The sequence below is a fragment of the Crocodylus siamensis genome, chromosome 7, assembly GCF_052110815.1.
Source record: "Crocodylus siamensis isolate JL-2025a chromosome 7, ASM5211081v1, whole genome shotgun sequence".
NCBI classification, from domain to species: Eukaryota; Metazoa; Chordata; order Crocodylia; family Crocodylidae; genus Crocodylus; species Crocodylus siamensis.
The window spans coordinates 68,711,667-68,739,244 of NC_143401.1; the positions used below are offsets into that span (position 1 = coordinate 68,711,667).

Sequence of the window (27,578 nt, forward strand, 5' to 3'; positions counted from 1 at the left end):
GCCTCACGCCACCTCTGTCAGGCCATCTCAGCGATGTCTTGTGTTCTGCCGAGCTGATCCAGCTTGCGCGCTGTCACCTCGTGGGGTCGGGTCGGGCCCGCTCCTGGCAAGGCTCGCTGCTAACCCTGTTCCCTGGAAGGGTACCTCTGGGACCAGTTCTCTGGTCTCCCTATGCCTAGTACCCCGGGTGCTTTTCCCAGACTTCCCTGGCATGGGGACGATCACCTATAGCCCCAACACCAGTGCTACTCCCTGCCCCCTGTGTGGTGTACTCCACCTAGTCCCCTAAGCCCGAGCCCGTCCTCGCCTAGCTTCCGGGACTTGGGTGGCAACCCCACCCTGATCACAACCCTTCGTCCGGGTCCTCCCAAGCTCTTGCCTCCCTGCGTGCTGTCCTCCACTCCCCACCAGTCCAATCCTCCACCTGGGTCTTGCGAGGTCCTTGTGGCAGTCTCTGCTCTCTAGTATCCAGGCCAGCGCTCACTCTCTCGACGTACGATGCCGGATACCGCCAGGGTATTTCTCTCCCCGATGCTCCTTGCTCCAGCTCTCCAGCCCCCTTGGGATGCTTCCCTGGGACCTGCTTCTGCTGCGGCGCCTGTAGCAGCTCCTCTCCAGGGCCATCCGCTCCCTCTGCTGCAGCCACCGCCATTTTTAGCTTCGCCGGCCGGCGTCTGGTGCTGATGTCACTGACCGGCCGCAGCTGCACGTATAGCCAGCTCACGAGCTGCGCGATTCCCCGGGAACGTTGTTCCGGGCTGCAGGTGAGTAGTTGGCGTCACCCCGCTCCCCGGGACAATCACATTGGCAACTCATGTTTATCCTGGAGTCAGCAGTGACTCCAAGATCTTTTTCTGCCTCGGTGGAACTAAGAAGGTCACCCCCCAGCCTGTAGGTATGATGGCAGTTCTTCCTCCCTAGATGCGGCACCTTGCACTTGTCCTTATTGAATTGCATCCTGTTGCTCTCTGCCCACTTCCCCAGCCTATCTAGGTCAGCCTGGATCTGGCTCCTCCTCTCCAGGGTGTTAACTGCACCCCATAATTTTGTGCCATCTGCGAATTTGGACAGGGTGCTTCCCACCCCCTCATCCAGACCACTGATGAAGATGTTGAACAGCACCGGCCCAAGAACTGAGCCCTGAGGGACTCCACTGCCCACATCTTTCCAGGTTGACACCGATGCATCCACTGCCACCCTCTGAGTGTTACCCTTGTGCCAATTTGCTACCCAGTCTACCATGTAATCATTCAAGGCAAATCCCCTCAGTTTATTTATAAGGGTGGTATAGGATACTTTATCAAAGACCTTCTTGAAGTCCAGATTGATAACATCCACCTCAGCTCCTGCATCTAAACAATTGGTGGCCTTGTCGTAAAAGGAAACTTAAGTCAGGCAGGACCTGCCTGCTAAAAACCCATGTTGGTTACCCCTCTGCATCACATTAGCCAGCAGGCTTCCACAGATGTGCTCCTTGATAATTTTTTCTAAGATTTTCCTAGGGATAGAGATAAGGCTGACTGGTCTATAGTTCCCCAGGTCCTCCTTCCTCCCCTTCTTAAAGATTGGGATGACATTAGCCCTCTTCTAATTCTCCAGAACCTGACTCAAGCACAATGAGCACTCACATATCTTTGCAAGTGGATCAGCTATGACCCCCGCTAATTCCTTCATTACTCCTGGGTGGAGTCCCTCCAGCTCTATGTCCAGTCCCTCCAAGTATCTTTTTACCGTGTCGGTACTGACTGTTGGCCAGCTGATGTTCCCTTTGTTGGTATCCGTGATGTATGTTGAGAGTTCATCTAGATTCCCATTTAAGAAGACAGAGGCAAAAAACTCATTGAAGAACTCTGCCTTGTCCCTGCTATCCGTCACTAAGCCCCCCTGCCCATCCTGTATGGGTCATATGCTATCCCGCACCCTCTTTTTGCTCCCAGCGTACCTAAAGAAGGACTTTTTATTGTCCTTAATTCCTGACACTAGCCTGAGTTCTAGAGTTGCCTTGGCCAGTCCTAGAGTTGCTTTGTCCAGTATCAATATAGAAAGCCTCTGATCTGCTAAATAGAAAACACCTGAGAATGCTAATATGCGAACAGAAGATGAGTATCTTTGTGCTACAGAAGACTTGCAAAGCAAACAACAACAAAAATCAATGGGGAGGTGCAACACAAATCAATAGATGAACTGAAAGTTCTGGACTGGCTGCTTCATTAATATGAATTTTTTGACACCATATAACACTGTGATGAGAATCAGTGAGCTTATTATCACTGTGCATAAGCTACCAAATGTCAGTGAAGTTACTGGTGAAAGTAATTTCATAAGATTTAGTTACCTTTGATTTCCTTCAGCATTTTGCTTTCAACATCCTTTTCCTAAGCAAGGGGATTAGGGTATAAATATACTGGTAGAGGTATTTTACTATACGATATTTTTACTGAGAAATGTTGTGTCATTAAAGTATTGATTCTGTTTGAAATTATACTATTTTCCCACCTCTGTTACAGAATCAGTCCTGCTTGGTATTGAATTAACAATTTCCACTGTTTCAATTAATGCCTGCTATTTCAAAGCCTTCATTCATTGCTAGATACTCTGCTAGTAGAATCACATCCATGATTTTACACTCTCGCTTTTAAGCTTCTTGCCTTTTTTAAAATATTTTTCTGCTTTTGGCCATCAGATTATTTTATTTAACTTCAGTCTGTTATTTCTCCTGATTTTATCTCTGTGATCATAACCTTACTTTTCATCTCAGCTCTAATTTCTGTCTTACTCTGTCTTTGCTAGATCAAAAAAAACCATTTCTGTTTCTCAAAATTGTACCATATGACTTGGGTACTCCTCAGCTCCTACCAAGCTTTTCCCTATGCTCCTAACTTAAATAAATACCTTGCCTATTTATTGTTCAGGCAAGTTCCATGCTTCTTTGGAAATGGTGGAGTCCATTGCCTGTAATACAGAAGTCCCTTTCTCCAAAGAGTTTCCCATTGCCTTAGAAATCAGAGGATGCTCTTTACACTTCTCTTTCTGAATGATAACATTGGTAGCTATTCTATTGGCATGTTAACAATGATACTTAATTATGTATATATTAGACAAACATTGTTTAAGAAATGTAATCTGTTAGAAGCCTGACAGCATCAGCTCACATGGATAAACACCAGATCATGGAGGCTCTACAGATTTAAAAGTTGGGGTGCATAGCATGTGTGAGATGAGAAAACTATGCAAGCAAATTAATTTGTTTAATATTGTATATGCAGAGAGAAGATTGAAGAGGTCCTTTCACATTTCTAACCGTTTAAGAGAACTGTGCCAGAGACAAAAATAAGCTCCTGCCACAGGCAGAAGATAATGAGGTCTAACTTGCTTTAAGTATTGAGGTGCCTGTAGCAGGGCACTAGGGTGCCTGCTACTGAAGATAGGAAGTGGCTTAGCTGCCAGTTAGTAAGGCAGCAGGTGTTAGCTGTTGGAGCTGAGTAAGTCAGCTGATCGCCGGGGGCGAGGCTTGGCCTTCATAAGGAAGGGAAGGCTGAGGCCAGACACAGTTCCCCTCTGGCCACTGCAGGAGCAGGAGCTCTGCAGTGGAGAGCTGAGCAGCAAAGCTTACGCTGGCAGTTTGACCGCTGCAATGATGTGAGGAGGGAGAGAACCCCTGAGAGAGGTATTGGAGAGAGCCAACATAGTTTGTGGAGTTGTGAGTATTACACCGGAGGACCGGGTGAGGCTGCAGGGGTGGAGGAGGCCTCAGCAGGAGCTCCCCAGTAAGGTGGGGGAGTTCCTGGCACCAAGGAGGGTGCCGCGTGTGGGGTTGTCCCGACCCTAGCCCATTGGGGCGACTTCGGGAAGAGCTTAGCAGAGGTGGAAGCCCAGTAGGGTGTGGGCCCAGGAAGGTGGGCCTAAGCAGTGGGGGGTCCCGACCCCAGCCCAGCGTGGGCATTACCGGGACAGGCCCCAATTGGAAGCCCAATTGGGAAGAGCGCCAGTGGGGCATAGGCCCAGGTTGGGCATAGAAGGCCCAAGTACGGGCAGCAAGCGCAAGAGGCACGAGCTAGGGCCCCAGTGGGGGCATAGAAGGCCCGAGTATGGGCAGCGATCGCAAGAGGCGCGAGCAAGGGCCCCAGTGAGGGCATAGAAGGCCGAGTGCGGACAGTGAGCATAAGGGAGGCAGGCCCGAGTAGGGCGCTGCCTGTGAGACACGAAGCCCCGAGAGGGGAGTAAGCCTGTTGGGGTTCTGGACTGGGCGAGAAGGGACGCAGTCAGAGAGAGCCGCCCCAGGAGGGGGCGCTTGTATTGAGTTGGCCCCGGGATAAGACCAGCACCGGGACTCGGAGGAAATCCCGGTACAGTAAGACCGGCCCCGTGCCAAGAAGGGTAGGAAGGCAGACTCCTTCACTGAACTAATAAGAGCAAAGACATGGCGGGTGAGACGGAGGATGTAAAAGACCCAGACTTGGCACGGTAGACAAGGACACTAGGGGAGGTCACGGCGCCCCTAGGGGCTGTCCTGCCACAGTGTCATTAGATGACACTGAAAAAATGACAATGTGAAGATAACTGGGACAGAAATAAATTATACATGTAGTGAAACAATTTTATTGTGTCAAGTCTTTTGACTATTTAAGCCTATGCCTCTGTAAGTTCGTATTTATTTATTTTTTCTCCTAACAGTCTTTTTCTCTTTTTATGAGCCAGTGCAAGAGGGACTTTAATTTGTGTTGTAACAAGATTTTGATGTATGTAGTTCCAGTGTGCACAAATTGAATACACATAGCATAAATAGAAGAGCCCCTCTGTCATCAGGGAGATAAGGATGAGGAAACACCCTGTAATGCTGAATAGACAGAGCTAGAGGTTTCACATCTAGCCCAGCTCTTTCTTTCTAAAAGCTATTGTTTTATAAAGATAGAAAAGAAGGCTAATCTGTAACATTAATCACAAGCTTCTGTTCTGACCACTAAGCTTGAAATTACATTTTAAAGCATATTGTGGGATCAAAGAAATTGTTCCAGTATAGTAGCTTGTTAAAACTATTATTTTTAATTATAAATATTTGTGACTATTCCTCTTCAAGGCTATAAACAATAAGACTGCTATTTCTAACAATATCTTTTAGACCTGTTGAAAATTTCTAAGCATGACTTTTGAAAATCAGAATTCATGTTAGCAACAAGGGCTAAACAAGCATTTCTTTGTGCTACAGGACATGTCTACACAAGACGCTATGGCACATTAGCAATGAGCTACCTCACCGTAGTGCATTGCTACAGTGCTGTAGCGTTGCCAGGCACGAACCATGATGGTGATGCTACTCACAGTAGCTCATTGCTACTGTGCAGTAGTCTCTAAAAATATGTGGCGATAGGACTTACTAGTTAAGCAAGTACTAAATGACTGTATAGTAACAACTGCACAGTCAGCTCCTTGTGTAGACATGGCCACAGATTACTAGAATAGAGTGTTATTCCTGTTTCACATCCATGATTTTAAAAAGCACAAATCAAATACAGAATTCACTGTGTAAATGCTGGTTTCTATTGTCCTCCTTCTTTCCCTATTTCCATTGTTTGCCCTCTTCGGGGACCTAATTTTATAAAAAGTGCATTCCGATCATAGTTTCTCTTCTACCCTCATCACCTGCCGTAAGATGTTTAAGTGATGTTACTAATAGATGCTACTTGTGGTTTGTATCCTCTCATTTTCTGATCAAAGGAGCATTAAGTGGCAGGTTAGTGTTTGTGGGGTTTTTTCCAGGAAATGCTGATAGGTGTGTTTTAATCTACACAAAGTAGGTTAAAAGGCATATTTTGCATTTCTAACAGAGGGAGCAAGTCACTGATAGTCTTGCTTCCTTAAGAGTTCCCTTGAAGTGTGAAGCTGAATTTTCATTGGAATACCTTTCTGGTTTAACTTGTTAGTGTATTGGTTTTTGGGACTTGAATTTTCATTGGTAGATTGCTCTATCAGTCTGCTTAAAAGCAAATATTCTTGACTGTTTATAATAGGTTTCAGTGGGTGCATTTACACATGTGCTTTACTGTAGAGTTAACTAATTAGCTTCACAGTGAAGTGTCACAGTCTAAACATGCGCCAGTATTACAGTAAGGTAACTAACTCCATCATAAGTGTAGCAGGGCACTGAGGTGCCTGCTACTGGTGAATCAATAAGTAGGGAGCCCACGTGCTGGTTGCCAGGGTAACCAGGGGAAGTCAGCTGACCGGAAGGGGCATGGCCTGGCTCTTATATAACTTCCAGGCTAAGGCCAGGCAGGCAGTTCCCTGCTGGCAGCCTAGGAGGAAGGAACTCTGCTGGAGAGAATAACGAGTAGAGGCCAGACGGCAGGTATGGCCTGAGATTGGGGATGGATGGAACATCTCTGATGTGGTACGAGTTATGTTATAGCCAAGGGGCTTCTGTTTTGTTTACTGTTTGACTGGAGGACCGGGTGAGGCTAGAAGGGGACAGAGAAGGCCTCATAGGGGAACCATGATAGGGTGGGAGCTCCAGCCCCAGGCATGGGCAGTGAGAAGCCCCGAGCATGGGCAGCATGAGAAGTCCCAGAGAGTGACGAGGGCCTCAGGGAGCCAGAGGGCGCTGAGAATATCGAGGGCTGCGGCTAAAACCGAACAACGTCTGGTAGGTCTGCAAGGCTTGGGGTGTGGTACAGGGGTGGTTGGAGCCATGCATAGCCCATAAGGCTGGGGTGCTTGGACCCCATTATATAAATAAGGCTCGGGGTAGCAGGAACCATGACCAGGAGGACAAGAGGTAACCTCCCTTTAATATTTACAAGATCAAGATGTGGCGGGTGAGAACGAGGGTGTTTTAACCCACACTTGGCACGGTAGGGGGCGCTAGGGGAGAGCACGGCAACCGTAAGACATTTCCCCTGCCCGGTACAATAAGATAGTACTATCAGGTACAATAAGATAGTACTATCTTGTGGCAGAGTAACTAACTACACTGAAATGCATGTGTAGATGCTGACAATAGGTGTACCTTGCATCTGGTCAGCCCAGCCAGCTGGGGGCTTGCTCCACTCTGGCTCAAATTGCTGCTGTCCTGGCTGCCCGTGTAGATGCTGTGCCCAGGAGCAGTTCACTCCAGCTCAAACTGCTCTGGAGTTTATTGGATCACATTCATTTCACATGTAGATGCCCTTAGTAGTGTTAACTTGCTTATTGCAAATTTATCATAAACCTCATTATTTCCAACTGATTTGTTATGCTTTATTTTCCTGATGTAAAAAAGAAAATTTAATGTGTGTTGACGAAATACTCTTACAAATCTAGTTCACAATAAAACAGGCATCATTATTCTTCAATATAATGATCTTATGTAATTGTAATCTCCCGTGCTGCTCACCAGTGTGCCTTGGTTGTATGGATTTTTCCAGCTTTGCCTTTGCTTGGGGAGAGGACAGCTTGTTACTGGGTTAGATTCTGGAAGGTCCTCAGGGGGTCTTGTCTGCCACATCTTGCTGGAATAAATTTATTTAACTGGGAGGAAGATGGTACGTCCCACCTCCCCAAATCTTCCTGTCTGTCTTCCCATTGGGGCTCCACCTCCCCTACACCCCACCCAATGCCAACCAAAGATGTTACTTTCCCGTTTTCTAGGTCTGGCCCAGGACAGTTTCTGCTATCTTGTGTTTCTGAATTATACTGGTCGGATTTGGATGTTGTCTCATCCAGGTTTTTCAGGCCATATTGGATCCAGCCTGAACTCCTTCCCGACCCCGGCGTCCCTCTCTTTCTCTCTGGTCTGTACTTGCTGTGGTTCAGATGTCCATCTCTCCTTTCCTCCTCAGGTTCCTGCTTGGTTCAGTCCAGTTTGGAGATGTCTAGAGTCCATGGTGTTGTTTCAGGTAAGTTGTCCATCCCACTTGGGCTCAGCTTGTTTTCGAATGCCTCCTCCAGGGGCAGCCACCACTTTCCCTCGGTGGGGCTTTGCTCTGCTCCAGGCCATCCTAGGCCCACCGGAGAACCCACTTGTCTTTCCTCTGCCAGGCCTTTTATCCCTACTTTAGGGGGCTGGCCAGTGAATCGGTGCTGGCACGCCACCATAAAGTGTGCCCATGTCGGTGCGGGAGCAGTCCCAGCTCCTCCCAGATCCATTGCTGGGTTTTTTTCTTTTCCTTTGGTGTAGCATTTTTTCTACAGTGGCTTCACTTCTGCCATGCTCCTGGCTTGGCATGGCATCCAGCCGGCCCCGCACCTCACCAGCTCTAGGTAAGTTCTCACTTGTGGCTTTGTGCCTGACACACATTCCTCTGCTTAAGTTGCTTTGTGCCAGATAAGCTTTTCGATTTGGGTCATCAGTAATTTTGATTGTGGTCTCAAGTGGATCTGTCACGATCACCTCATTCTCGTCACACCTTGACAAAAAATCCGCAACCTTATTGGTTACTCTAGGCCTATACCTAACACAGTTTTTAAAGGGCTGTAGAAACAAAGCCCATTGCATTATTCATATGTTATCATGTTTGGATTTATTCAGCCATTGTAATGGAGCATGGTCAGTCACTAATTTAAATTCTCTTCCCATTAAATAATACCAAAAATAATGTATTGCCCATTTCATTATGAAACATTCCCTTTCGATAGTGGAATACTGTGTCTCAGCGGTATTTAATTTCTTGCTGGTGAAGGCAGTTGGTCACTCTATGAGTGTCCCGATCCCAGGGATGCGATAGCCTGCACTGGGGCTCCACGCAGGTTGGAACTCTTGCTAGGGCTGAGGAACCCATCATAACTTAAGAATGTATAACTTATATAGTCTGGAGTAAACAACATTATCTCGAGCTAAGGATTTGGTTATTTCAAGCTAGGAATTTGGGGATGAGTCGTGATCCAACACACCTGGTGTTTTACCACATTCCACTGTCTTACAACATTCTACTATCTAGGTTCATGGTTCGGTCACACAAAGCAGGAGGCTACGTGCTGCTTCACCGGCCTACTATGAAATCAGCATGCAAAACTCTTGCTCTTAGCAAAGCTCTTACTATTACGGGAGGTGTCTGGAGTCCACAGTGTTGTTTCAGGTAAGTAGTCCAGCCCACTTGGACTCAGCTTACCTTCTGATGCCTTCTCTTGGGGCAGCTACCACTTTGCCTCAGTGGGGCTCTGCCCTGTTCCAGGCCACTCTGGACCCACCGGGGAACCCACTTGTGGTCCCCGCAAGTCTCTGCCAGGCTTTATACGTCTGGCTGGCGAATCAGCGCTGGCACGCCACTATAAAGCATGCCCATGCCAGTGCAGGAGCTGGTCCCAGCTCCTCCTGGATCCATTGTTGTTTTTTCTTTTCCTTTGGTGTAGTGTGTTTTTCTGCCATGATCTCACTTCCTCCTGGCTCAGCATGGTGTCCTGCTGGCCCTGCTCTTCACCAGCTCTGGGTAATCTCTCCTTTGTGGCTTCATGCCTGCCACAGTAATCATGCAGAAATGGTATATTTTAATTGCCGTGATTACTTAAATATAATTCTATAAGGAAATTTATACAGACTGTGGCAGGGCACTGTTTGTGCCTGCCACTTTAAGGCCCTGGAGCTGGCAGCCTCGAGATGCCTAATGAGGGCAGCCATTTTAGGTTCAGGGCTGTCTATATAAACAAGGCAGTTCAGCTGCTGGAGGTCAGGCAACAACACTGCCTGGCCAGAGGGCTGCTGAGTTTCATCTGGAGGTAAGGGAGGAGCTGTAAGGGATGGTAGGAGGCACCTGGTCCTGGGTACAACCTAAAACTGCATCGTGCTGGGAGTGGGGGCCTGGTGGAGCTCCCAGTGGCATGGGAGCCCCCAGGAAATGCCAGGCCAGTGATCACCCTGGTGAAAGGTGGGTCGGAGCGCTGTAACTCCTAGCCTTCACCTTCAGGTGGGTTGCATTCCATTGGAGGTAGTCGTGGGGGTGCAAGCCTTGAGGAGGAGAGTCAGGAGCCAGGGCCAAATATGTCCGAGGCCGCCTAAGCCCTGCAGGCGTTCAAGACCTCGAGGGGGAGAGATGGGGTCAGGCACAGCTATGGCCACCTGAGCCCCCCCAGAGGAGGGAAGCCCCAAGACCCAGAGTAGAGGGGGTATGATGAACAGTGAGATGCCCCAGTGTGAGGGGGGCAGTGTGAGGAGCCCCCAGTGTGAGGGGGGCAGCATGAGAACTGAGGGGGAAGCAATTAGAAGCCCCAGTGTGAGGGGCAGAGATGTGGAGCCCAGTGAGGGAAGACAAGGGGCTCAGCAAGAGAGCTGAGTCCTGACCCCAGTAAGTCCTCCAATGCTGGGAGGAAGAGTTGGGTCAAATATAACATCCGAGCCCCAGTGTGAGGGCGCAGCAATGAGAAGCCCCAGTGTGGGGGGCAGTGTGATGTGGAGCCCAGTGGAGGGAGAACGGGGGAGTGAGAGAGAGCGAGAGCTGAGTTCTGACCCCAACAAGTCCTTCCATCATTGGGAGGCCGAGTGTGGGTCAAAGATAACACCGGTAGTAGCACCATGACCTGCTGCCCAGGGAGGGGAGTGAGAGTCCCCTGGGGTACCAGTTGTGGTGTGAGGTACCCCAACTCCCCACATCCGTGAAGGAGGGCCCAGAGAGGGGGACTCTGGGGAAAAGAGTATGGGTCATACAGCGAGGCTTGCCAGAGCTTCCCCTCACTGGCCCAGGCAGGGGCCAGGATCAGGAGGGTCAGAAGGGCAAGGAGGCCCACCAAGAGGGACGCCCAAGAGCCAGGGGCCTGCGGTCCCAACTAGCTTGGAGGTGGGCTGGGGCTAGTGTGAGCCAAAGGTCCCAGTGAGGGGACCACACCCGAAGGGGAACCGGTGGCAGGGAGATATATGGCCCGGTATGACAGCGGCAGAGTCTGCCTGAAGGGAGGAGCCCAGGTGGTGTCCTACAGCAGGATTCTGGGGCCCATTGTGTGGGACTGGCTCATATGAGAACATCATGATGTCATCTGCAAGGCTTGGGTTGCGGTGTAGAGGAGAAACAGGTGGACGGGCCACGCAGAGATTAGCCCCGGTAGGCCCCCTGTTACACAGACAGTAAATTATTCTCTCCCACAATATATTATCCTGCAATCTGCAGTCTTCAGATACAGACAGACTTTAGGAAGCATTAACTACATTACAATGTAGTATGATATAGTGTTCAAAGTGCACTACTGGCGTTGTGCATATTTGTGGTTTTAATGTAATAAGCAAACTACCGGGAAATCATATGCAGAATTCCTTTTTTTGATAGCAAATACACATTGAATAAAAATGCACTTCAGTTACAATGGATTGTGAAAGTAGGAATTTTTTGCTTAATTCTGTGCTACAGATGAATTCATCTTTGAAAGAGGAATGTTTTTGTGGTGGATCTGCTATTTTTGTAGCACTACAGATAGCCTGAAATTGATCTTATGTTGGGTATAGAATGTCTAGCCATAATGAGCATCTGTAAATTTGGTGCCTGTGCCTGGTGTCTTCCCAATTGTATAGAAGAGTATTTGGGAATTAGACGAATCACTATGCTGGGTGTAGTAGTAGATTTATTCGGGCTTCTGGCCTGCTTGACTAGGAAAAAGACCAGAAGTGCTGATACTGCTTATTTCAGTTACATGTTCTGAGATAAGGCATGCAGGATTCCTTATTACCCTGTGCACAGATGTTTTATTTAGGTAAACTCCCTGTATGTCTGTGTGTAATTTATTATTGTTTTGGTTTATCCAAGGTCGTATTTTTTTTTTTCTCTTTTCTCTGTCTTAAGTACAAATATGCTTGTCAACTTAGAGGAGGAGGATTCCTTTGAAACAGACAAGTAAAGTACTTGTTGGCCTGCAGGAAGAGAGGTGGGGGGCGGGGTCTGGAGCTGTGGCAGCAAGTGCTGCCAACAGCTTGGTTTGGCCCACCCTGGGAAGGGAGTGGAGGAGGCAGGCTGCCTGCAGCCAGCACCCAGCAGGTCATCAGCCACAGGGAAACGATGGGGAATGGGGGGCTTAGCTAGCGGCTGCCAGGGCCCAGGCCTGCCTGGCTGACTTACCAGGGTCCCCGGACATCTGCATGTGGCTGACTCCCAACTGAAGCCAGGAAGCACACAGCCCCTGGTGCAGAGCATCTTATCTCTGAAATGTAAACTCTTACAAAAGTGCCAGCTATCTTCTGGGCCAACATCTGGATGTGAGGGAGAGCCTACCTGCCCCAGTGGGATTGCTGCCTCAGGGTTTTCACTACGCAGTGGTGCACTAGCAACTAGATGCTGCTGCTCCAGCAGCTGGTGGCAGTGCTGGAAGAGTGGGAGGTACAGGAGCAGGTGCAGGAGGTGTGGAAGCAGGTGCAGGAGGCATGGGAGCAGGCCTGGTGAGCAGAGGACATTGCTTGGGTGGAGGTGTGGGACCAGGCCCATGTCAACTGCTTGCCACGTGGCAGAGCAAAATTTTCCTCAGTCCCGCACCAGACACCAGGTCAACCCGGTTCCCCGCCAGTCCCGAGGAAGCACCACGGCCCGCCCAGCTCCAGGTGAGGTCACCAGGGTGAAGCCAGAATTGTGCCCAGGGTCCTGGAACTCTCGCCCGGCCTGGCCTGCTGGCTTGGTCCCCCTCCGGACCTCTGGGTTGACATTTGCTCACAGAGAGCTGCCCGGGCTCCTGCCACCTTGGCCCGGGCCAGTCACCCCTTGCTGGGGTCGCTGGGCTTTGACCCTGGGGCCCTGCATGCCTGCCGGGACCCTCTGAGCCACCACCGCCTGCCTGACCTCTGAGCAGGTCACCAGGACGAAGCCAGAATTGTGCCTGGAACTCTCACCTGGCCTGGCCCCAGGATAGGTGCCACTCCGGACCTCCAGGTTGACGTGGGCCCCCTGGTGCAGCCCGGAAGTCCATATGAGGTCGTTTTTGACCACGCTGCCCAACCCTTTGATCCAGGAGGACAGACACTTTTGGTGGTTCGCTGAGTGCCACATCCACAAAACTTCCAGGAAAAGTTTACAGAGATTTTCAGGGGCACGTTTTTCAGGACCCTAAAAGCCCATCTTTGGTTCCAGGAGGGTGGTGAGAGAAACCTTTGGGGCAGAACTGTGCTGCACCCAAGGGTCAAACCTGAGTTGTGTGCCCCGCTGCTGAGAGGGGGGATGGCGGACGCTTTGGTGCATGAGCTCCCGGTCCGAGTCCGGTTGTCACACCTGGCCCGAACCCCCTGGGCCATGTCTCCTGCAGTCCCAGGCTGTGTCCCGGATGCCGCCGCTGCGCTTCGCTCACAGCTCGATGTGGCAGACCTTTGGGGAGGGCTTCTTGCGGGCCGGCGGTCTGCTGCCAGTGTTCAGGCGAGGTGGTTACCTCCCCCGCCCCTTCTTTTTCTCCCTACCAACCGATCGATGTGGCAACTGTGGTCACATCGTGGAGGGCTAGTGGTCCCCCGGCCAGTGTTCAAGCAAATCGGCTACGTCCCTAACCCGTGTGACCCTCTCTGTTGGAGACGAGGCTCTTCCCCCTGCCCCATGGAGGAGCAGGTTTTGCTGAACTCGTGCCGTGTGAGTCTGAGCCACCCTGGAAGCCCCTCCCAGTGGTCTGACCATGCCAAGAGATGCTGGTGAGAGTCGGCAGGCCTGGCTGGGGGAGCCCTGTGCGGGGTCTTTGCCTTGCCCCTCTGCCCTCCCCATCTCATGGAAGCCATCTTCTCTAGCAGTCGTCATGCGGGCAGATGCCAGCAGAGGCATCTGCCGCGGCCCCCCCCACCTGAGGGGGGGGCATCCTGGGGAAAGTGGGTGGGAAGAGGACGCTTGGGCTTGGGCTCCAGCCTGGCGCCTGCCCTTCCCTCCCTGCCGTCCTTCCCATGCCACTGTGCTGCGGTCCCCGTGCCTTCCCCATCCCAGGGAAGGGGCCATGTGGGGCCGCTGAGGGGTGGAAAAGTCGCTGGCCCTTGCCTGGGGGCCAGTGGGCGCCCATCCATGAGGCTTCCCGCCCTGCTCTCCCTCACCTGTGGAGCGTGGCTAACTGGTTGATCCTGCCAGTAGCATATGGTTGTCTCAAAGATTAAGCCATGCATGTCTAAGTACACACAGCCAGTACAGTGAAACTGCAAATGGCTCGTCAAATCAGTTATGGTTCCTTTGGTCGCTTCAACCATTATTTGGATAACTGTGGTAATTCTAGAGCTAATACATGCTGACGAGTGCTGACCTCCAGGGATGTGTGCATTTATGAGACCAAAACCAACCTGGGCTTGCCTAGCCGCATTGGTCACTCTAGATAACCTCGGGCCGATTGCATGCCCCCGTGGTGGTGACAACGCATTCAAATGTCTGCCCTATCAACTTTCGATGGTACTTTCTGTGCCTACCATGGTGACCACAGGTAACGAGAAATCAGGGTTCAATTCCAGAGTGGGAGCCTGAGAAAGGACTACCACATCCAAGGAAGGCAGCAGGCGTGCAAATTAGCTATTTGACTCTTTTGAGGCCCTGTAATTGGAATGAGTATACTTTAAATCCTTTAATGAGGATCTATTGGAGGGCAAGTCTGGTGCCAAAATCCATGGTAATTTCAGCTCCAATAGCGTATATTCAAGTTGCTGCAGTTAAAAAGCTCATAGTTGGATTTTGGGATCGAGCTGGTGGTCCGCCACGAGGCGAGCTACCGCCTGTCTCAGCCCCTGCCTCTTGGTGCTCCCTTGATGCTATTAACTGAGTGTCCTGGGGGTCTGAAGCGTTTACTTTGAAAAAATTAGGTGTTCAAAGCAGGCTGATCGCCGGAATACTCCAGCTAGGAATAATGGAATAGGACTCCAGTCCTATTTTGCTGGTTTTCGGAACTGGGGCCATGATTAAGAGGGACGGCTGGGGGCATTCATGTTGTGCCGCTAGAGGTGAAATTCTTGGACCGGCACAAGACAAACCAAAGCAAAAGCATTTGCCAAGAATGTTTTCATTAATCAAGAATGAAAGTCAGAGTTTTGAAGATGATCAGATACCGTCATAGTACCGACCATAAACGATGGCGACTAGCGATCCGGTGGCGTTATTCCCATGACCCACTGGGCAGCTTCTGGGAAACCAAAGTCTTTGGGTTCCGGGGGGAGTATGGTTGCAAAGCTGAAACTTAAAGGAATTGATAGAAGGGCACCACCAGGAGTGGAGCCTGCGGCCTAATTTGACTCAACATGGGAAACCTCACCCAGCCCAGACACAGAAAGGATTGACAGATTGATAGCTCTTTCTCGATTCTGTGGGTGGTGGTGCATGGCCATTCTTGGTGGAGTGATTTGTCTGGTTAATTCTGATAACGAATGAGACTCTGGCATGCTAACTAGTTATGTGACCCCCGAGTGGTCGGCATCCAACTTCTTAGAGGGACAAGTGGCGTTCAGCCACCCAGCAGGGTAGGCAGGGGGTGCCGGGCCAGAGGTTCAAAGACTCAATCGCCTGCGCGGTGTGTGTGGGGCTCATGTCTGCCAAGTCCTGACAGCTGCATCTAGCTTCAACATGGCTGCCAACTGCCAAGATTTTTTAAAATTAATTTTTTGTCAGTGGCAAAAAAGAAAAAAAGTGAAGGCAGAAAATGGACAACAAACACTTGAAACAAAATAAAACAAAACCAAATTTTAGAAAGCTCAAAATTGCTATAAACATTTTTACAATTTTTGAACTAAATGAATTTTTTTTTTTGGAAGTTGCAGAACAAGAAAGCCTATGGCCCTTTGCCGTTTTGGCCAGCTGTTATTTTGCCAGAGCACCAACTTTGGGCTTTATCCAAAGCTCAGACTTTGCACTGATGTTACTGGCCTTAAATTGGGTCCTTACATCTTGAGGTCAGCCTTATCATGCACTGGGTTCAATGTGAATTGAGAGAAAGTCTCTGAAATAGTTTCTTATTTTATTGCTTGAAATACTGGTCAGAGATCTGGAGGGATATTACATGTCAACAAGATTTAAAGCTTAGATAGAATCTATAATTAGTTTTAAGCCCCTACATGACTTCAGTAATGGGTTAGAGGTCAGAATTGTTGCTGTATTTTTCTGATCATCTTTGTGATCACATCAGCATGGTGTTTAATACAAACCCACAGACGGGGATTATGGGGCCCAGGACAAGATGCCTAACTTGGTTTCTCTCTCTAACCTGTACCCTCATGTATCCCTTTATGCCCATTGGTCTCACCCATTTACTCATTTTATACACATACATACATGCACACAGACACAGTTTTTGCACACTTCTCTCCTTACACCCCTTAATTCCCTTCTCTCCTTTCATGCACATTCACACATACTTCTCCCCTCTTGCATCCTTCTTCTCTTCCTCCTTTTTTTATCTGCCATTGACATTAATTTCCTTCTTTTTTACTCTTGCAACTTAGAAGAAAGCAGAAGTACTACTATTTGAACCAGTACAAAATTGCATCCTCCCATGATTGTCTCTTTGTGCCATGTTGATTCTCTCTTCAGGCTCAGGGGAAGAAGAGTCCTGTGGGTTTGTGTCATGTTGCCTGGTACCAGGCTGTCCATGCATTAGCTATCAGAGTAGGTGCTTCAGCCAAGAGCCTTTCCAAGCTGAAATTAAAAAAAGCAAAAACAAAGCTTTTATTTTCAAAAGTCATGAGTGGTTTCAGATGCCTCCATTTATTGGAGACAGCTAAAAGGGGCATTACATAATTTTCCTAAGGTTTGGGTCCTGATAGCACTTTTCCCAAGGTGGGCCGGGGCCCTCAGGCCCCCATGTACTTGGCACCTATGGCTTCAGCTCCTGACATGGGGAATATGGCCAGGACAGCCAATGCAACTGTAGAGAAATACTTGGGTGTTCAGATGTGCACTAGAACAGTCCATTTGAAGGTCAAGGCTTGCAAAGACAGCTAAATGCCAGATCTCCAGTCCCCTGTTATGTCTAGCACAGCACAGTCAGTTTGGAAAATCTAGGTCATAGTTATGGATTCAGGGAGATATCATGGCTTCTTTGAAGTCAACAGCGAAATTCTCATTGACTTAAATGGAGAAACATTTTGCCCCATTATGTACCTTTTGCAAATATTTGCTGCTTTGGAACAGTTCATAACACTGATCTTTTCTCAGCTTCAGCTATTGGCCAAAATACTCTAACTCACTGTGAAGGACAAAGTTAAACAAGAGAAGTTTGAAGTCATAAGCCTGGGATACATAGTTTTTTTCATTAGTAGATTTGAAATAACATTTTGCATATGGCAGCCTCCAGGTTTTTGCATTACCATTTCTAACCGAGAGATTGCTGATTCAACTCAATGGAAATCCAGTTGTATTTGCCATACCACAAAATTACACACGTTCTAGAAAGTGTTGCAAACCTATGCATGGAAAAGGTCAGAACAATGCAACAGAACTTTTCAAAAGTTATGGAGGAGATAGGAGAAAACCTGACATATTCTGACAGTTAAATCAAAATGCAGTATGCGGTCTGAAGACTAGAAGTATTTTATTAATTTATTTTATTTCCCACCATCTAACTGAATTATTGGAATACTGAAGTGATGACTCAGCTTCAGAAACATTTTGGGACAAAAATCAGTCAATTTTTAGCGCATCGTATGGGTTTCTCTCAGCATAAATTCATTGTGAACAAGGGAGAAACCTTAAAATATATTCTTAAAAAAAACCTTAATCCCTTTAGGTGTATTAGTCACTTCAAAGCCAGTGTGTGGAAAACATTTTGTTAATTTTGCCTGAAGAATGTGATAAAATGTAAGTACAAAACCAAAGTATGTTTTGTCATATTGAAACAAGGTCATAAGCATTTGGCTCTTAGCAAGTTATTGAGAGGAAAGTATTAGTCCCTGGAACATTCTAATTATTATTTTAGGATGGACTATATTACCTTAGTCAAGCTATAATCTCATTTCAAACCTAAATAAGTCCTTCCAAAAATTTCCTCCTCCCTTTTCCTCAAACTTGCTCTATTTCTCTTTCTTATAGCAGGTAACTAAAAATTGCAAAAGACAAAATAAAAGTATTTCCATTTCCAGTATTAGCTCTTCTTTCTGTTACACATAACTGGCAAATTCCTGTGAAGACACCAAAATTATAAACATGCAGCTTGCCCTCATTCCCACCTAAAAGCATTTTAATATTGATTCTTAGATTAAGTCTTAGAAGAGCAAAAAAGTATAGGAATGAATTGCTTTCTTAATACGTCACCATCCAAGTCCCATCCTGATAAGTATAGTACTCATAGATAAAGCTGCATTATTCTCATAAGCACAGATTAAATAGAAAATTGAATGATTGACATAAAAGAACATGATAACTCAGTTTTGCACAATAAGCCAAACCAAAAGACAAATACAAAGATAAGTCTCAGCAAAAGAAATATCAACAAGCCTCACTGAAACAGATGAGACTGTAGAAGAAAAGCAGGTAAAGCAGGTTTGCAATGATTTAGAGAAGCCATCAAGTCTCTTGAAAAGACTGCTACTGGAAACAACAGAGCCTGTATTGTGCTTTTGCTGGGATACTGTGCTCCAAGACTGATGATTTGAAACAGATCTGATTAGTTTTGAAAACAGAGGCTGATTCTCAGAAGGTCTGTTACAGAATGCCAGCTATGGAGGGTAGTGTCTGTTTTGAATATCTAGACTATGTAGAAACTAATTTAAATACTTAAATATAGAAAGTATATTAGAAGTAGGGGTAGACTGTACTGACTTCAGTGTATGTAATGCGCACAACGTACTCAAGAACAGTGACGCTTATCCAGGGTGTGGCATCCAGGGGTGCCATAAAGTCCTTTCAAGAGTGATGCGGGGTTAGGTGCAATATTAGCACTGTTCGGAAGTGTGATAACACCTACACGAGTGATTCTCAGCCATGGTGCCCAGCGCTCTGGGGTGGGATGCTTCGAGATCCTTTCAGGAGTGTTATGGGGTGTCACCCAATGTTAGCACTGTTAGGTGTGCAAACATGATTCATAAGATAAACCCAGAGATTTCAAATAAGAATTCATGTTGTTAAAACATTCTGGTCTGTTGTGGTCTTTCTGAATTCTTTGCAACAGAAGATCTGCTCTATTATTTTTTGTAGTCAAAAAACATATGAAAACTAAGAGCTGGCATTTTCTGAGGGGCATCTTGAGTTGAACAAGGAGCCTAGTTGTATTGGTTCATTCTGAGAACCTCTGACATATACAATTCATAAGATAAAAGCAGAGATTTCAAATAAGAATCCAAAGTGTCAAAAACATTCTGACTTGTGGTCTTCCTGGGTTCTTTGCAATGGAAGAATTGCTGTTATCGTTCCTTAGTCAAAAATTGAGTGAAAGATAAGATTTGGCATTTTTTGAGGAGTACCTTGAGTCTTATGCTGCCTTAGAGGATCAGGTCATTGGCAGAGGTAGGTTAGTGGTGATAAGAACTAGATAACTTTGCCATATAGCTGAAAAGAGACTAGTGGAATGTAAATACCAACACCAGTAACTGGAGTTGAGATGTACTATCCTATGCACATCTGCACTGTGGGTATTGATATACCTCAAGCATTTCATTGGAAACTTATCTTTGAATTACCTGTAGTTATGCTCTTCCTCCTGTCTTATGCCATAAGTATAAAAAGTGATGTGCACTTCCTCACTTTCCACCATTGAGCTATGGTGTCATGTATAGTGTGCAGCTCCAAGGAAGACAGAAAGGAGGTTGGGATGTGGATGTGCATATGGGCGATACATCTCAAGGGACTCCAGTTACTTGGAAGTAATTTTTCTCTCATGTAAGCCATATGTGCATCATCACTGCGAAGACTTTCCCTATGCCTAAAGAAGGGTATTTGTGCTGGAAAGCTTGCAAAGAACAGTTTTCCCAACTACTTAGTTGGTCTAATAAAAGATATCACATCGACCCAAAGAACCTTGTCATCACTGTGAGGTATTCCAAAGCACAACCCACATAGCTAAAGAGGTGTATTGCAGTATCTCAAGTGAACAGTAGCTGAAAATACTCTCACCAACCCAGCACCTGCCCAGGAAGCTTCTGCAATTCTGCACTGCTTGGTAAAGGTTCGTATCAAGCTTTAAGCGCTGCTGCAAATGCACAAGTTGTGGAAATATTGCACAGGGAGGTTGTGAATATTGTTGGGCCAGACCGCAGGCAGGAGTTCCACCTTACTGATCTGACAGAGTCCTGGGGTCCATCACTGATGTCAGGAGATCCACAAGAGTAGTCCAATGTTATCTTCACGAAGCAGGGGTCAACACTCTCACCTTACAGACTACTGGTGGGAAGACATGTGGCCTGAAAGGCATATTGGAGGATTTCCAACTACAGGATGAAGAAGGAATTGGGCAGGAAGAGCCTGGGCAGAGGTCCTTCTGCTCTGAGAAAGGCTGGCACTTATGGTGACACAAGTATCAAATGTTTATGGCCATGTGCAGACAAGCACGGACTCTTTGGGCCACTGCTAGCTGTCCCCAGAGAATGCCCCTGCCATGCACCCTCTGGCGTGCAGCAGGTTACCTCAGATGGGGTAGAGGAGGCTGGCTCTAGCAATTTTACCTAAAGTCCTGGGGGTGAGGAAAGCTGCAGCTGCGGTGCTCCTGCAATGTGGAGCCTGGCTGGCAGCTGGAATGTGGCTCTGGCTGGCCAGGCTATGGTTTTGGGCAGCATGCACTGCTTCCACATGCGCTGCCCTGCTTTTTTTCTGCATGGGTTGTTCTGAACCTGGGATCTCCTGGAGTCACCATGCCTCTCTGCTTCTTCCTCCCCCACAAGCACGGGAAACACCTAAATGTATGGCTTTGCAGTCGGGTCTGTGGCATCACATGCTGCACAACCATGTTTGTCTAGATGTGGCCTATGTGTCCATAACTCTAGTCTGTAAAGGGTCTGGAGAATAGATTCTTGGGATTTGTCATAATAATTTTTAACGTATGCTTTCTTTGGAAATTCAGTTTGCAGCCAGGGCAGCATGTAGCTGAAATAAGTCTGGCATGAAAGGTCACAAAACCATGTGACTGAGCCATGTGATCAAGAATCAAGAGGTAAGTTTTATTGCTTATTAGGTAATCCTTTACCAGCAAGATTAGTTTTTGTAGAGATGGAAGACAGCCCGGTCATGGAGTCTAAAGTAGCACCTGCAGATTGAGTTTGTGCAAGGCAAAAAGGTTCTAGTTGTGTGTGTGCTCACTAACAATCCTGGAACTGCAGGATTTTTGACACTTTGTTAGAAGTGTACCAGCCACTCTAATTGGGGTTAACACTTACCTGAAAATCCAGGGAAACTAGACTCAGTTGGCCTAGGAGGCCCTTTCCAGTCTTACGTGCTTCAACATGGCTTCCTGCCCTCCAATATGTGTGGACAATTATCACAGAACATAGATGAAGACACTCAGGAACACCAGAATGCCAAATATGCAAAACTAGCAGGGTAATGATAGTGGCCCACTGTCAAGAGGCAAGCAGCTGATGGGGATATGGAAACAGATGTTTTGTCAGCTGAGAGCGGCAAATTAGTCTTCTTCCTGCAGGGCCGGTATAAATGGCTGCTAACCTGACCATTTTGAACTTGGAAATAAAAACAAACTGAGCCTTCTTAAGCTCCAAGGGAACCAATCCAGTCTTGCTTACTCTTTGAATTCAGGAAGCAAAGGGTATGGAGTTCCCTTCCTGAGATGCAACACAGCTTTTTCTGCTGCCCTGCTCAAAAGTAACAGGAAGAGTCTTTCCTGCTGGAGCAAAATCTCATAGGAAAGAACCCAGAAAGGGAAACGGTTAAGAAATCTGGAACAGATTCTGAACAGAATTGAATGGTAGAAAGCCAGGGTTGCAGCAAGCACACTGAGGTAATTTGGGTCTGACTGGAAAATAGAAATGGGTTGGGTATTTGTCAAAAGGAGAGAGCAGGGCAGCACTGGAGGAAGACTTACTCACATGAAAGTAATACTTTGTTGCCTGATGCATACTTTGGGGTAGACAATACAGTACCATAAAGTGGAGAAATGTTTCCACTTCATTAATGTGTTTTTGGGCAGATCCAAGAAACAGTATATTAATAGAGGAGGGGATCAGAATGTGGATGGTACCTCAATTTCCTGGAGCTAGCAGGGTAGACTCAAAGTCCTTAAAAGATGCAGTGCTTTAACGGTTTGCATGTTGAAGATTTGGAACTCTTTTAAATAAAAAGTCCACCACAGCATTTTGGACTGCATTAGGAAAGCCTGAGCCATACAACAAGGAATATCAACAACTGTTATGGCCATGGGCTAAAGCACATTTTTTGGGCCAGAATGCTAGATGATGTCATTTAACCCCTCTGACGTTTGGAGGACATGTCACATTAGGTCCTCGACTCCTCTGAAGTCATCTAGTGCAGTAGATGGGCAGGCTACCAGAAGTTGGGCATCATAGTCTACCACAGAATTTGAGGTCTCTGGACCTTGATGGACATCACCATTGGTGGCAGCCCCCTGTCTCCCTGCTGGCCCCATTGCTCCAGCCCGGGAGGAGCCTCTGTGCTCTGGTTTTGGCCTAGGGTGAGCTTGACACCCTTGCTGTAGTGAAAGAGAGAGATAAAAGTGGTCTTATGTGTCAGAAAGGGAACGGGGGGAGGGGGAGAGGGGAACAGAAAGAGATGAAAATTGGCTGGGCTTCTGTAGATCACTCAGCCTTCAACCTGGATCCACACAATCCTCTTAATATCTGGGAAATGGACAGAATGCTGACTCAGAAGCAACTGGAAGACAATGACCCAAACACCACATACACAGACCTATCCTCAAACTCAGGTGTAGGCTGAACATGGCCTCAGTGGAAGGGGTGAATAGCAAGACTCTGCAAAACAGCACCATTCCATTTTGACTTGCGTTTCGATGGAACAGCGTTTTGTTTTGAATTTCATTTCTGTTCTGTTTTGTTTGGTCAAAACAGTGATGCTATTTCAATGTTTTGCTCATACGCTATAGTGGGGAAGCTCAAAATAGCTTCTCTCATCTGGCAGGCAGATTAGGGGCTTGCAACCCTGAAGGGCTGTGCCATTCCTCCTGGGGCTGAGAGCCCCCAGTCTGCCTGCCAGACAAGGGAGGGAAGCTGGGTGCTGCTCCCTGGGACCAGGGGAAGGGAACTGAGCCCAATCACTCAGTTTCCCTCTCCAGCACTACAGTCAGGTTGAGGAAAGGAACTCAGACCAGGTGAGCTAAGTTCCCCTCTCCAGAGGTAAGGTCTAGTGCTCAGAAGGGGAACTTAGTTCAGCTGGGCTGAGTTGCCTTCCCCAGCCCAATTGCAGCACTGGGGAGGGGAACTGCGCTTGGGCTCAGGTCCCTTCCCCTGCTCTGTGATCAGCTTCCTACAGCCCAGCCATGAGAGGTGGGGAGAGAGTCCCAGCTGAGCCACATGGGGCTGCGGAGCTACTGGGAGTGTAGCCCTGGTTCTCCCTTCTCCCACCACCTGACTGCTTCAAAAGTTGAAACCTTTTGACTAGCCTCATTTGGTCTCGAAGCCCTTTGTTTCAATTCAAATTTCACTGTTTCATTCAAAATGAGCTGAAACAGTGCTGAATCGAAACAGCCGGTGAAATTTCGCACTGCCGTAGTGAATAGGAACCCTATGGCCACAGGCTGGTAACTAGGAAAACCATGACTACCCCTTCATGCCCTACTTAGGAAGGCCATAATAGCCCTTTTGAGAAACTTGCAAGTCTTTAAGAAGAGCTATAAACAGTGACAAATTATGCTTAGACTATAAACCAGAGGAAAAATAATGAGCCAACCTCTATTGGTGATGCCATAATAACTAGCAGAGAACTGCTTCTAATACTAGACCCCAGAAGAAAGCTGCATTAGGATTGGCCAAGATTAAGAGTATTATTGCTGCAAGCAATACACATTCACTCTCTTTGTACTGCTGGATATTGCAGGTGACAGAGAATATGATGATGGTGGGGAGTAAGAGTGGAAATTCCCTTATATCCAATTTGGACGTGAAAGTGAAAGTCAGAACAACCAGGCTACATGACTGAAGGGATTTGGAGGGGTACCTAGGCCATCTGCCCTTGAATTTTTTAAAATACTGGGTCATCAATGGTGCTGGAAGACAGCATCAAAGCCTTTTTGAACATCAACAGTTTCCTTAAGAGTTGTAAAGTCTGACACTTAAATGGTGAAGCATAATTCCCCAAGAGAACCTTGTCTACAGACTTCCCTTAGTTGCCAGTCAGAGTCACAGCCCATTGCAAGACATTTCAAAGCTGAGAAGATTAAGGGTTCCATGATAAGCCATAGGGGTGTGCAAAGCTTCAGTAGCTAATTCGATTTGGCGGAGATTCGGTGGCCAAATCCCTGAATCCAAATCAAATCAGGAGACCCTTTAATCTCTTCAAATTGATTTGGAAAGATTCGGCGATTCAGGCATAGACCCAGCTGTAAATGTTTTTATACCTTTAGGTACCAGGCAGCTCATGAATACTGTGATGCTGGGGCGGATGGAGCATCCCACACAAGCACAGGGGGCTCCCCAAGCACACTTGGCAGCAGAACCAGAAGTGGACTTAGAAGCACTTCTGGATCTGCTGAAGAATGCACAGGACCTCTCCCCCTGGCAACTGGTGCCTCCTATGTCGGGGGGGGGGGGAGTATGCGGGGTCTCCCTGTGACTGATTGCTGAACCAAGGGGCACCAGGGGGGCCCCCCAGCACACTCCCTGGCAGATCTGGAAGTGGACCAGAACTACTTCCGGTAGTTCTGAGTTCCTCACCGAGCATGTGCCCCCCACCCCCGTGCGCTACTGTGGGACACTCCATCTGCCCCAGCCTTGCAGCATTCATAAGCTGCACATAGTACCTTGAGATATGTAGAAAAAAACATTTAAAGCTGCATCTATGGCTGAATCAGCATCAATCTTCAGATTCGGCCAAATTGAATCAGGGACAGTGATTTGCATCAACAAATCTAATCACTGTCCCCGATTCAGGCTGTATACAAATTGAATAGGGCCCATTTCACACCCCGCCTTAATAAGCACTGCTGAGGGACATAAGGGCTGTGTCCAGATGAACGCAGGAATATGGTATGTGGTGCTGCAGACCCATCTGTGGCACCACACACAGTACATGCAGGTATTCCCTGTGCTACCTTGCTCCTACCTCAAAAAAACCTATGCCGGAAAAAAATGGGTTCATACATGTGGTGGCAGTGTGCACCGCCCAAAACCTGAGCCTGGCCAGCCAGGACCATGCTCTGGCTATCAGCCAGGCTTCCTACCATGACTACAGCCCCAGGAGGCCCCTAGGTACAGCTGCTGGGGCCAGCATAATTGCTGGCCCCTGCCTCTGCTACCCCACTCAGTAACATGTCATGTGCCAGTGTGCATGAGATGGGTGTCCCCTTGGGACAAGTATCAGTGTCACAAGGTGTGTGCCTCTGTTATTTGTCCCTGGGGAGGCAAACATCTGTGCTTGTCTAGACATGCCCAGGGAGCCCATCTAAATGTCTCATCCTTGGGTTGGAGGTAGATGCCATGGATTTATCTGTGAAATAAATCCAGAGATGTGTTCTGCAGGCTTTTTATGTTCTAGAATAACAAGAACCCTACATATCAAGTTAAACATTTCCTAGGAGTATGAAATTCTCTAAAGCAGTTCAGATATCTGGTGTATTTACTGGATGTGGGCATAGTGCTTTGGCAAAGCAGGGAGACACCCTAACAAGCACACTCCAAAACTAATAAAACTCCTAATCTCTCTATTCAAAGAAGGGGGAAAGAATTCAGGAATAGCCTGCAAGAATGAAGCCCTCAAAGTGGAAGTATATGTGGCAAAGAAAAAAGTTAAATTTTGGGCAGAGGGATGCTAAGAGTACCAGACAGTAGCAAATGGGAAAACTGCTAAGAAAGGATCTTTTTTTTCAAAAAAAGAAAATATTGAGAACAATATCAATAAAGAGAAACATCGTTTTAAATGAAAGCATTTACACCAAGCATGTAGGCTGTCAGCATGAGCAAAAAATAGTGTTCTGTCCCTAGCCAGGGTGGTTGAGAGGAATTAAGGAATAGGCAATATGCATTACACCTTTTATTTCCCTGGCACAGGGCTACTATTAAGACAAGACTATAAATGCTCAAAGGCAGATGTACACCCACAGTGAGGGTGTGTACCATGGATTATTATTCAAAAGACAATGGTAAAATGTACCTGTGTTGGGCTATATACTGACACATGCCTAATTTGCACGACACACAAAAAATAAGTCAGATTCCCAAGCCAATTAATTTTAAGACTGCCCTAAGAGCAAAGTCAAAAGATATGGATTACTGCAAATCCCATTCAAATTTCTTACATGTCCGAGAGAAAGTTCTTGCACTTAAAAGCTTTCTGTTAAGCATAGTGATCCTAAGGCAGTTGACTCAGATGGAGGTACAGAAATCTCAAATTAAAAGTGCAGTGCTGAAGAAGTTTGGCAGAAGAAATGAAGAAGGGGAGTGGGAAATCCCATGGTGCTTTAAATTTTGCTGAAATGGAACTCAAAACCATGAATAGGGTGCAGTCCATTGAATGTTCATACATTATAAACTTCTGCTTAAACTAATAAGAATTACACCCCCCAAAAAATCCTCTGGCGTTAAAATTAATTTACCTGGTTGGTGAAAGGTTTCACGACGCTGATACTCATTTTCTGTTAGCGGTTAGAATTAACTTCAAGCTTCTAGCACCAAAAATTGAATCAAGTTGAAATTGCTTTCTGTTTTATTTATTTTCATGGTTTTTTTCCCTAGAACCCCAAATTCTATTCTAGCTGATGGTGCGGGTTTTTTTTTAGCTTTTATTACAAGTTTCGCATCTTGAAATTATGTACATTTTAAGAAAGTTAAAACAAAAGATACAACCACTACTATTCAGTCAGAGGTGTCTGTTTTAGGTGATGAGGTTCCAATTTCACTAAAAGCAAGGATTGTTTTTTGTGTATAGAGGAACTGGTCTCCAAATATACTTTAACAAATACACACTATTTTGTAAATATAAAGACTCAAAACACAGCAGTAGAAACTAGTCTTATAATAGAGACAAGTTTTCTTTAACATGGAAATTTGTATTTTTCTAATTTGTAAAAGAAAAAATATTGGTCCACAAAAAGGGAAGTGGGTACATATACAAGTTTATGCAGAACAAATACTTTCTTCTTATTCAGTTCCAGTTGTAGCGATCTCTTGAAGGTAAATCATAATGCATTCCTTCCTCCTCTTCAGGTCCATAATCTAATGGCAAACCATAATTGTAATCAACTGTCACAACAGGTAATCTTTTGCCTTGTTCTATTTCTCTGCTGGTTTCACCATGAAAAGGTTTTCTTTCATAGTCTGTTGAAGTATCTTTCTGGTGTATGGATGAGGAAGGATTCATTGTGCGTGAAGAATATGGTGCAAATCGATTTTTCCCACCTCTGTTAAATTCTTCTGAAGGATGTAGTCTCCTACTGTCTTCAGGACAGGTAGGTCTATTACTGCAATGAAACACAAGTGTCAACAACAAAATCAACAGGGCTGTGTGGTACTCCATAGTGAGCAGTATGCTGCCACATTTTACTGTTCATTTACCACAGGTTAACGTTAAGCACACAGGCAGTTATCACAGAGTAGATACCATGCTGTATAACCCTGTGCTTATTTAGGCTGTGGT

The 27,578-nt window shown here is 46.8% G+C and overlaps 1 protein-coding gene and 1 pseudogene across 3 annotated transcripts in view; one reads left to right on the forward strand and one right to left on the reverse strand.

Annotated features, from left to right (window-relative positions):
- Positions 1 to 13,956: 13,956 nt before the first annotated feature.
- LOC149859948 (18S ribosomal RNA) lies at positions 13,957 to 15,033 on the forward strand (annotated as a pseudogene).
- A 10,936-nt stretch (positions 15,034 to 25,969) lies between these two features.
- LOC149859949 (uncharacterized) overlaps positions 25,970 to 27,578 on the reverse strand; it is a 51,719-nt gene continuing 50,110 nt past the window's right edge. For all 3 annotated transcript variants that reach the window (XM_090056833.1, XM_090056832.1, XM_090056831.1), the window contains exon 12: positions 25,970 to 27,402. In XM_090056833.1, coding sequence (XP_089912959.1) covers positions 27,087 to 27,402 — 316 coding nt within the window. In that variant the 3' untranslated portion in view covers positions 25,970 to 27,086. The remainder of the gene's footprint in view (positions 27,403 to 27,578) is intronic.